This window comes from Phaseolus vulgaris, chromosome 1 (genome assembly GCF_000499845.2).
Source record: "Phaseolus vulgaris cultivar G19833 chromosome 1, P. vulgaris v2.0, whole genome shotgun sequence".
NCBI classification, from domain to species: Eukaryota; Viridiplantae; Streptophyta; class Magnoliopsida; order Fabales; family Fabaceae; genus Phaseolus; species Phaseolus vulgaris.
Window position 1 is genome coordinate 6,598,413 of NC_023759.2, and position 11,858 is coordinate 6,610,270.

The following is an 11,858-nucleotide window of genomic DNA, read 5'->3' on the forward strand; positions in this document are numbered from 1 at the left end:
ACATTCAATCATTCTTCCATTCTTATAAATTCAATTCAAGACGTGTGATCACGATTTGTTCCACATTTAAATATCTAAAAAAAAGGCAATGAAGAATTTTTTCTATTTTTTTTTTCAGTTTCGTCTAATTTTAGATTTAGTAAATTGTTTTTGGACAATTTAGTGTTGGGTATTTTTTTTTAATTTAAAAAATAATATATAAAAAAATAGTTAAATATGTTTTTTTCCAATTTTTTTTATTCTTGATCCAAATTTTAGATTTCTTTAAAGTAAGAAATTTTTGGAACAAATATTTTTTTTATCTAATAAACTAATTTTAAAAATATAAACTATATTATAATATTATAACATCTATATTAACAATAAATTAGTATAAAATATTTTAATATTTTAATTCACACTAAAAAAAGTAAAAAAAACTTATTTTAGTAGTTTCTTTATTATAAGTATCATAATGTTTGAAATTAGGATTAAAGAAAGTGTCGAGTTTTTTCTTCCAAATATAGTGATTCTTTTATTTTTTTTAGATCTTATAATTTTCTTTTCAAATTTGTAAATAAATGATATCCCAAATATATATATAACATTCCCCAAGTAAAATACTAGTTTTGACAAAAAAAATAAATAAAAAAATAAAAAAATTGTATGTTTGACTTACAAAAAGCGAGAAGAATGAAAACAAACATGAGATGAGTTTTAGTTATTAGTGGAGGAAAAAACAAAAAAAAATAGTCATTTTCTTGTTTTTTGTGAAAATTAAAAATTAATAGAAGAAAGTTTGAAATAAGTGAATTTTGCAATAAAGGTAATAATAATGTGCATGTGGTCTATTTGGTCAACTTACTAATGCCCCATTAAATAAGAGGTGAATCCTCTTTATACAAAGGGAACAAATTAATTAATATTTTTAAAAAATTAATTTATCTAATACTAATATAGAATTAATTTACTTATATTTTAATTGAATTTGTAGAATATAGATTATTTGAAAAAGAATAGGGGGGAGGGAGTGAATAATGATAATAATGATGAATATACATACATACATGAGATAAATGCAGAGAGTACTGGAGAGAAGATTGTGACATGACAAGATGAAGTGCGCGACAGTGATTGGCGGAGAAAGAGCCTAACACAGAAACGCAACGCCCAGGTTTGTCTGCTGCTACCACTGGTGCATTTCATACATTAATTAAAATTAATTAATCCAAATGATGAATTAGTTTGTTAATTATTAGCATTATTTAACAGGAGCGGAATCAACGCTCTCCACTTGGCTTCACAAATCTGAATCAAACCATCATAACCAATCTTCTCTCTTATTTCCCTTCAACACTCTGTCCCTGTCTCCCTCCTCTTTTCTTCTTTCTGCACTCCCATTCTTCTCTTCCACCATCTTTTTTTTTCTTTTCAAAATTTGTTTTATTATCATTCTTCTTCGGTTCTCTGCTTCGCGCTTCATTCAGATTTGTTCTCCCTTAGATCCCTCGCTGGATCACAGGTATTCATTCTCGTTCCTTCGTTCATTCGCATTTTACCTCTTCTCTTTCCGTTCTTATTTGAATCAGTCAATTTAAGATCTGGAATCTCCAATCCTCTCTCTCTTTCACTTTCTCATTACGCAGAGAGAGAATTTCTTTGGTTTTATGTTTTTCGGTGTTTGACTCGAATTGTTTGTGCTAGGGTTCGTGCTTCATAACGAGACGCTGTTGTGCTCTGTGCGTGGATCTTGTTCATTTGCGTTTAGTTTTGGTTGAAATTTATGGTTTAATGTTGTGTTTGTGGCTTGATTAGGTAGGGGATAAGATCTGGAGTGTTTTTTTTTTTTTTTTATTGAATGTGAAAGGAGAGTGAGGAGAAATTAGAAATGTTGATTGTTATAGAGGCGTGTGGTTTTGGTAATTGAAATGTTTTTTGTGTTTTTGGTAATTGGCAGTGAGACGGAGTTGTTGAGTTTGAACAGATGAATGAATGTTGATGGACGGTGGATGTATGGGGAAGCTGGTGAGGTACCTTGAACTTAGATGAAGAAGGAACGTGCATGGCCGCAATTCATAAGGAATCTTTTGATCATGGTTGGGTCAAGAAGCCGGCCACAGTTGAGGAGGCCTACTTGGATTATTGTTCTTGTTTCCATAGTGTGTGTGTTTCTCTTTGCTGCCTACGTGTATCCGCCGCTGAGCCCCTCCTCCTGCTCCCTTTTCTCCTCCAGTGGTTGCGGTGGCAGTACTTTCAATCTACCGCCTGCGGCTCAGTCGCGCGAATTGACTGATGCGGAGGTTGAGTCTCGGGTTGTTATTAACGAGATTCTCAACTATTATCCTGTGATAACCAAGAGACCTAAAGTAGCTTTTTTGTTTTTGACTCCGGGTTCGTTGCCTTTCGAGAAGCTCTGGCACATGTTCTTTAAGGTTTGAAATTCCTCCTCCTAAGACCATGAACTTTTCTCTCGTGCCTTCTTTTTTATGTGATGTTATGTCTATTAAGTTTTTCAATTTTTCTTGTTTTGTTGGTAGTTTTATCCTACAACTTGTATATTTGGGTTATTTTAGTTGCATTAGTTTGAGAATGGGACCATAAGTGATCTGCAGAACTGAATAATATATTATAGTCGTGTTTTGTCTTTCTATTGCTATATTCCATTTCAATATATAAGTACAGATGAAACGAGCACCTTCTAAAGATTATAGGAGATGTAAATGCTGGGAAAGACTGGTTTGCTTATGCAAAAGAGACAATTCACGACCCTGTGATGCAGACTGATTGACAATGAACAGATAATCTGCTGGCAATTTGTGTTCAAATTGTGGAGATTGAATGGGGGATTGAAGCTGGATTTATTTTCTTTATCCATGGGTGGAAATACATTTGGATTACAATGGAAAAATATGAAGGAATGACCAATTTCTGTTAATAAATAAGTTGTAAAGTTGTAGGACCCTATTATTATAAGCATTGGCAAAGTCAGCTACTTTGCGTTATAAAGGAACAAGAATTTGTGCCTATTTATGATACTCTTATCTATTTGGATGCAAAGTTAAGAGTTTCTCACTTTTCATTTTAGTCAAGAATCATAATGCTTTGTGAAATTTTCAGTTCTGGCATGTTAGATATCTTTGAATTTCGCTCCAGTTGTTTCTGAAATTTTCAGTTCTTGCATGTTAGATATCTTGTATTTAGTTGGTTTTATAGAATAGCTTTAAAATTATAGCTTCGTTGGTATGGACTATTTCATTGAGTAAGCTTGATGATTTAAGTTCACACTCTTATACAACTAGACCAGAAATTAGTTATGAACAAAAAAGAAAGTTATTTTGTTATCTCCTCCAACACTGGATCATTGGATTCCTTGGGTATATTTCTCAAGTTGTAGACCTTGGTAATCAGGGTTGGTTTTTGACAATACCCTAACCTTTTCCTCAAGGTGAAGAGTTAGTGAACGCTTGGGAACTACTAAATCCTGAGGATTTGAACAATCCTGTAGCTCTAGCCAATTGATTCACACCACATCTTTGCCAGTAGGAGTAGGTTCTTGTTAGGAATTCAAGGTGGAAGTTCTACATTAGTTAAAAATGAGTAAGATGAACAATATATAAGTAAAAAGACCCATAAACCTACTGCCTTTAGGTTTTGGGTTGAAGATGGTGTGTTGATGTTGTCTATGGGTTTGTTCACAACTAATTGTGTCGAATCTCTCTAGTGTCTCCCATCAAAGAAGTTTTGGGTTGAAGATGGTGTCTTGATGTTGTATATGGGTTTGTTTCAATTGTGTCGAATCTTCCTAGTTCTCCCATCAAAGAACCCACAAGTGGTATTAGAGCTGACAGTTCGTCTTGGTGATCATTTCAGATGAATATGGTACAAAGTAGGTAAAGAATCCTAAAGTTTGAAGATTTCTTGTATCGAAAGTCTTCTGTTTCAGTTTGTGGTTAAAAAAATGTTTCACCATGAGAGGGAGGTGTACCAATGTGGAAGAGATGTACACTTGAGAGGGAAATATTTAGGAATCCAAGGTGAGTAGGAAGTCTCACATTGGGTTAAAATGAATAAGGTGAACAATATATAAGTAGAAAGACCAACAATCCTATTTCTTTTAGGTTGAGTTGAAGGTGATGCCTTGGTCTTTTATGTAGGTTTATTCACGATTTGTTGGTGTCAAATCTCCTCGGTGTCTCCCTTCAAAGAACCCACAATTCTCTTGGAATATTTGAAACTGGAATAGCCATATAACCCCCTCCTCCATGTTATAAAGAGAAAGCTATATTTCAACTATTGGGGACTATTAAAATAACTTCCGTAGTGTTCCCGTTGTGTCTGTAGTAACAATTATATTTCTCAGCTCAGCTTAAAGGGAACTTTACAAAACAAGAGAGGTCTTTTTAGATGAAATATATTTCTGATGTCTTTTTACAAATGTGATTACAGTCTCTATTTATAGACTGTTTTACAATCTAATTAAGGAAAGAAATAATAGGTAATGAAAGCCAGAAATAATGGGTGTTTAAAGCTGTACAAATCAAATAAAATCAAATAACTTACAAATCTGTCATAATAAATATAAAATGGAATCTGCACTTAATTATAACACTAATAAATATAGAATGGAATCTGCACTTAATTATAACAATTCTCCTGATTATGCAACAAGATTTCTGGACTTGCGAGTAACATGGTAATGCCATTTTTTGGACTTATGATATGACACAATTGGCCATTCAACATTTCAAGCCCTCGTGGAGCATAATTTTAGACCTAATTGTTATAAATTTTTATTGGGCCTGATGGTCCAATTCATGTTTAGTAAGCTGAGTATAAAGAGAAGCAGGGAAGAAGAAGGAATGGGAATGTATTTCGAGAAGTTTGTTAAGAGGGAACGGGAGGAGTCTAATAAAATTGACACATGACACCAGAATATTAGAGATTGGGATGTGAGAAGCATGGGAACAAGAGTGAATGTGATTAAGGAGCTGCATGAGAAGGGATATTTGTTAGATGTAGCACATTTATGTACCACATACGTAAATTAGTTAAGCACATCTACACCATCAGGATCTGTTTAATTTATATCACTTTCTTTGAGATGCTTTTTTCTTCCCATTTGCTAACCTCCTAGAAGATCATTGTTTATTGTAGATGGGTCATACAATCAAGATTGAACTTAATGGTAGCATAAATCGGTTAAAGGGTTGTCTTGTGGCTAAACGCTACGCTCATGGAGTGTAGAGGCTGAATATCCTGTGATAGCCTTGTCAACCTAGATTGAGCAGGATTGCCATGTGATAGAACTTTCATGTCAAGCTATTGCATTTTTCTTGGGAAGAAATCTTAATCTCATGGAATATAGTGGCTGAACCATGTACTGGGCACAACATGTAAATTGGGATGGCTAATTAATTACTTCAGCAATTAAAGTTAGAAGATTTCAGGATGAAGTTGATTTGTGATAACCGGGCCACTCTTCACATTGCTTCCAATTGGATCAATCCAGCTTTCACTAGAGATCAAACAAAATATTGATTGTCACATCATTTTGGGAAAGATTGGGTATATATATATATATATATATATAAATATGTGTGTGTGTAACAAGCTTTGTGCATTTGATTTATATGCTTGAGCTAGCAGGTTGTTAGATGTAGCACATGCCTAAATTAGTTTTAGAACACATCCATATTAAGATGTGATTAACATTTATATGAATTACTGCAGCAACACTCATGTGAATATAAACCCAACAGTTCGTGGTCAAGCATTAGACACACACTTACCAAACCTAATAGTATTGAATCTATGTAGGAAATTTTGGGAGCTTATGCCTTAGGTCAGAGTAGTAGCTTCTAGTATCTGAATTTCTATTTATGCCTCTCTTCTAACAATAGAAATTTGAGCATTGTTCTATACGTGCTCCCAATAAGGCTAGAATACCAGGATATATCTGTGGCATGCTTTTCTCTTTTAGTAAAATATCAATGTATGCTTGTCATTCTGGAGTCTGGAAAAGTATTAGTTCTATTCCTTTTCCTATGAATGTGGTAATGATATGCTGCTTCCATTATATTTGATTTATATCCATTACCAAATGCAGGGCCATGAGGGAAAATTCTCTGTTTATGTACATGCATCAAAGGACAAACCAATACATGTCAGCCCCTATTTTGTTGGTCGAGACATTCATAGTGAGCTGGTATGGTTTCTAGCACGTGATTCGAATATATAATTTACAAGCACTTTATATGACAGTTTCAAGTTCCAATTCCAACATAAGTTAAGGATGATTAAAAATCTGAACACTATATGCATTTTGATGTATGTTTTTTAATGAAGAGTTATCAATTGATCAGAATTGGAGAGTATTAAAAATGTATGTTACTCGTTTTTTCTTTAAGCTGTAACAAAGCTGCCCTTTTCTCTCTCAATCAACTAAGCAGTGAGAACTAGCACTCATATGAGCACTTTTATTTTCTATATATACATGAAAGCATATATTTATTCTCCTGGAAACAGTACATGGATCCGACTCTTCAGATGATAGTATGGTAGAATTGATAATTGGAGGCAGAGCTACAGAAACATTGCAAACACCAGAAAAAATAATCTGAAAAACTTTCTTCAATTGTTATGATTATCTGGTGCTTATCATGCATCCAATTTTCATAAGGTCAAGCTATTTTGTTTCTTTATGCCAATTTGTTTTCACTTTCTTGCAGGTAGGCTGGGGAAAAATTTCTATGGTTGAGGCAGAAAGGAGACTTTTGGCAAATGCACTTTTAGACCCTGATAATCAACATTTTGTTTTGTTGTCTGACAGGTCTTTTGTTATCTAGTTTTTTTTCTCTGCAAGTCATAATTTGTGGGATTTAATCTAATCAACTGCACATTCATTTGTGCTTCAGTTGTATACCTGTGCGTCGCTTTGATTTTGTGTACAACTACTTATTATTAACAAATGTCAGCTTTATTGACAGGTAAGAAAATATAAGACTTGCTACAAATTAGTTGATGAAATTCTAACTTTTTCCTTTCAGTAAAGATTCTACACTACAGAATTTCTGGATGGTAATTCGGACTAATCTGTCTCTATTTTCCCCCTTCACCTTTTGGATAAAGCTATGTGGATCCTGGTCCTCATGGAAATGGCAGGTATATAGAATATATGTTGCCTGAAGTGGAAAAGAAAGATTTCAGAAAGGGATCCCAGGTATAACTTATATGGATGTTGATATCTACTTGTACTAAAAAAATTGAGCGTCCATTCAATTGAAGTGTTTCATTAATGGCATCTTCCCTTTTGCTATATCTTTTTGTATGAACTTGGGTATTATGAGATGCTCGTTAAAGTATTTAAGTGTTTATTTCTCCTCCCTTAACAACTGGCTTGTAGGGTGAGTTGCTTATCCAATTAGTATCAGAGTTGGTTGTTGGTGTCTTAGAAAGGGTTGCCTATGGGGTTTCTGACTGGTGAAGTGCAGTTTGATTTTGAGTTAAATCAATTCAAATGCGGATCCATGATCCAAATCCTAGTTGAAACTACTATGAGTAGTTTTCATTTTACGCATCCAAAATGTGGATATGTGCTTCAAACGCCAAGTCAAACATGCACAAAGAGTAATGGGGAAATTGATTGAATGTGTCGACTATCAAGGGTGGTGTTTCAATGGGAACTTGGGCATTGTAGTGTGTTTAAATCCCATATTGAGTAAAAAGCCTGTGATACTCAGTGGAGTACTTTAAGTGTTTGGTTCCTTTAGTGCTTGGTTGCTTATAACTTCACTTCACATTGCCTACCTAATCTGGTAGGAAAGAAGCTTTGTTGCCTACTTTCGTCACATGTTTCTCCCCTTTTTGGTCATTATACGCTCTACTTATCCATATCTACAGATTATAGCACAATGGAAATAAAATGGACTTCATTTATGTATTCCCCCCCCCTCCCTTTTTATAGCAAGAGCGATGTTACTGAGGAATTCATGTACATCCTAATTTGCTGTCCTTTCCTTTATTAGGCAATCCTTCATTATATGCACTATGAAAAACAAGAAAAACAATAGCTTATTTCTTTCACCATTTCATTAACTCTAAAATATATTACCTTGGAGTTGTTGTTGGGCAATATAATTGTCTTCCAATCATTTTAAGTTGTCAAACTTCATACTTAGTTTGTGGAAGAAGTTTTTGACATGCAGTGAAAGACATCATAATCGTAAAAAAAATTTACATGCAGTGTTTTCATGCCACCTAGCAGAAGTTTTTGACATCAGAGTGCACTTTATTTTGTCATTCATGCGTCCTCTAACATGCATTTCCATTCATAATAGTCCAAATTTGCATGAAAAATGGGTTTTATATTACAAATTTAGCAGTGTTGGAAACCATTTCAAACTTCTCTGCCATGCAGCTGATTCGGATCTTGTGGTTTCACATGCAGTGGTTCTCAATGAAACGGCAGCACGCTATAATAATTATGGCCGACAGTCTCTATTTTACAAAATTCAAGCACCATTGCAGGGTACTATGTTGTTAAGAACCTCTTGTGTTTATTTGTTTGCTAACTGGATGGATTGTTTGATCCATTTGGTATTATTTCTGTGATCCTATCAGCTTTGTTAAGAATGTTACTATAGGTAAATGTATTTATGTCTTCTGAACAATAGCCCACCATTATTTTCAATTTTTTTGTCCACTGTTTTTCAGATATATTTTTATTTTAAACTTATTTAGAAAGAAATCCCCTGTATTAGCATTTTGCTGCATTAAGTTTGCTCGAAGATTATCAAGATTTCCTGTACGTAGTTATCAGTATCCTGTTAATATCTGATATCTACCAATTAACTAACTATACTGGTTCTTCGCTCTTTGCCTTCTTTTGTTATTTTTATCTATACTCATTTAAATATAGTTTTTCGTTTTCTATTAAGAAATGACATTTGTTAAAGTAAGATGCCGGTGATAATTTTTTATTCTGGTGTTGTCAGTGGTGTTCTTGCTGCAGCATGTTGTATCAATGGTTTTTTTAAACTAAATGCTTCTCTTGATAAATTGACTGATGATCGGACGGTTAATTTTATTTTATCACGCTGAGCAAAGTCACTATTACACTTGTAGCTTCACTGACAAAATACTGTTCATGTTTTAAACTTCCCAGCCAAATATGGAGGGAAACCGCAACTGCTACGCTGATGAGCATTACCTGCCAACCTTCTTTAATGTCAGTGCACCAATCTGTTCGCTTTTGTATTGCAATGATAGGCATCTCTCTTTTCTCCTAGCTAACTCGCTTAGTGTGTATTTAGATGCTTGATCCAGGTGGAATCGCAAATTGGTCAGTAACATATGTTGATTGGTCTGAAGGAAAATGGCATCCGAGGTCATTCAGAGCTCGGGATGTTACTTATCAAGTCATGAAAAACATAGCAGTATGTGACAAAATTTACTCATTCCCTTCAGATGTGTTTGCTATGTTAATTTGAATCCTCGAAGATATTTTTGCTATCTACTTGCTTTTAGTTTCCCATGATTGACATTGTGTTAATGATCTGGTCAAAACTTAGGTGCAGTTTTTTTGGTATGTCTGTCTAGGATTTCAATTATGCATAGTAAAGGCTGGAACGAGTGTTGTCTGTCTAGGAATAAACAGGTTTCCACTAAGCTATTCAGTTTCAAGCCGTAAATATTTATGGGTATGGATTTTGTTTTTGTTCATTCCTATCGAGAAGTGACAATTGGGTGTTTACACTGTAGTGTTGTCCAAAAAGTTCAACTCTAATAACTTTGAAGTGTTAAGGAGAAATAAAGAAGGAAAATGAAATGGAAAATTTACTTACATGAATTCCCTGTTCCAGAATTTTCACTTGTGTTAAATAGTAGGTTCCTTAAAAGAATTTTCTACGAGACTTGTGGAAGAAGGATGATGAGGCTGATAGTTTTCATTACAGGGTTTGTCGTGTGTCGGGCGATTAAGTTGTTACTTGTAATTTCATTGATCTTAATGAAGTTCCTTTTCATTTCCCTCATGACCCTTTTCATTATTTTTTGTTTTCACACCTAGTTACTTCCATTTACTTTTTACTTCGCATTGTTCCAAAACAGTATTTATCTTGAATTGTACTTAATAACATGATTTCATTCACCGCAGTACATTGACGAAAGTCCACATTTTACAAGTGATGCGAAGGTATAAATCTCATTCATCTAATTTAGGTTCAGAGCTCGTTCATGTAGTGTGACCTTGCTTCTGCTTCTTTATAAGGAATGCATTATTATTAATTTTCGCGTCCATGCGTCTTGCAGAGAACAGTGGTGATTACACCTTGCGTATTGAATGGCTCAAAACGATCATGTTATCTATTTGCCCGGAAGTTTTTCCCAGAATCTCAGGAAAAATTGATCCAGCTCTACTCTAATTCTACAATATTCTAAAGTATTTATATTTATCATCATTCTTTGGTGAATCAACACCATGTGATCCCCAGCCTCACCGTCTTGCACATATCGAATTGTTTTTGAGAAATGCCCTAAGACAACGGAAAAATTTCTTAGGAACACAAAGAAGCTGATTTGGTTAAAATTTGCTTTTCTCTGGGGCTGGACGGAACTGCCGAGCTTGTCTGGTTTAATTATTTGCTGTTCCTATTGTACTCTTTTTAAAGTATTGAAAACATCATAGATTTCCCTTAAGGATAAGTTTTGGTATCCTTGATAGAGACTAGAGAGGGAGGGCTAAGGTTTGGTTTGATATGGACTCTGGAAGTTAACTGTCACCTATGACTGTTATTGCATCGGAAATTCTTCTGCAGTCATGCATTAAATGTTACCTAATCAATGGTTTAGCAGTTATGCGCAGAATTTTGGAACAATTCTCTGTGTTTTGTTTTAGAATTTGACAAATGTATGCTCTTGTTTCACAATTTATTTCTTTAAATTTAGTTTAATCATTAGTATTTGATTAGTTAATACATGTTCAGACGAGTTTGGCATGAAAGCAAAAATGGAGATGAATGCACTTAATCTATGTAAATAAAAGAGAATTGATTATCAACACTGCCAATCTCTTAATTTATAGCTTACTGGCAGGCATGTAAAGGAGATGTAAGAAGTTCACACTAGGCCTGTAAGAACATGAGTAGTGTTCATACATTCCATTGGTTTCACTTTGCACTTTCACTCAATCTTGATTGATAGTGAATTGCATATATAACAACAAATTTACTTTTATAAGCTTTATATTTTGAGTATGATTTTAAGAACACATTAATTTGATTTGAAATCTCAACTTAAATGTGTTTTTAAAGTGGAATTACCTGAAAAGTTTAACATTTGATAAATATTAATTTAAAAGTTAGAATATTTTTATACAATTTTTTGTTATTAATCTGTTACGTTGTATAATTTTTATATTTAACTAAAATATTTTCCAATATGAATATTTTTAATTAGAATTTAAAGATTTTAGTTCAAATATTTTTCACTAATTTATGGAACTAGTATTTATAAATATTAAAATTTGAGAAACTTAAACGCTTTGTTTGATGTGTAAAAGTTGAGTAGTGTTTTTTACTACCATATGATAAAATTGTTGATCGTTTTAAAAAAATTATAAGTCGTTTGCATCATCTTATAAATGTATAAACTAAAAAATTAAATTGGGCAATAAATTAAAAAAAGTATATATTAAAATAATTAAAAGGTAATGGAAAAATAAAAATCTGGAAAGGGAAAAGTAAGAAACACTTGCGTAAAAGAAGATTTATAAAAGGAAAGATGACCCTAGCATTTTAGTTTGTGGCTGTAGCATTTGCCTTAAAACCCTTTTACATAATGCTAAAATGTTTCAGCAAAGAACTTAACATTGTTATTAATGG

General features: G+C 33.5%; 1 protein-coding gene across 4 annotated transcripts; it reads left to right on the top strand.

Moving 5' to 3' along the window:
* The first annotated feature begins 1,018 nt into the window (after positions 1-1,018).
* On the top strand, positions 1,019-10,853 carry LOC137813397 (glycosyltransferase BC10-like). Of its 4 annotated transcripts, none has more exons than XM_068615603.1 (12): positions 1,022-1,153; positions 1,252-1,501; positions 1,937-2,411; positions 6,086-6,184; positions 6,708-6,808; positions 6,894-6,965; positions 7,108-7,198; positions 8,426-8,506; positions 9,143-9,205; positions 9,291-9,413; positions 10,133-10,171; positions 10,288-10,853. In XM_068615603.1, exons 3-12 carry the CDS (start codon positions 2,025-2,027, stop codon positions 10,414-10,416), a joined length of 1,185 nt encoding a protein of 394 aa, XP_068471704.1. In that variant the 5' UTR covers positions 1,022-1,153; positions 1,252-1,501; positions 1,937-2,024; the 3' UTR covers positions 10,417-10,853. The 4 variants fall into 4 exon arrangements, with proteins under 4 accessions (XP_068471706.1, XP_068471704.1, XP_068471705.1 ...); XM_068615604.1 differs by lacking the exon at positions 1,022-1,153 and adding an exon at positions 1,684-1,794 and having other exon boundaries at positions 1,262-1,501; XM_068615606.1 differs by lacking the exon at positions 1,022-1,153 and adding an exon at positions 1,684-1,718 and having other exon boundaries at positions 1,262-1,501.
* The last annotated feature ends 1,005 nt before the right edge of the window (positions 10,854-11,858 follow it).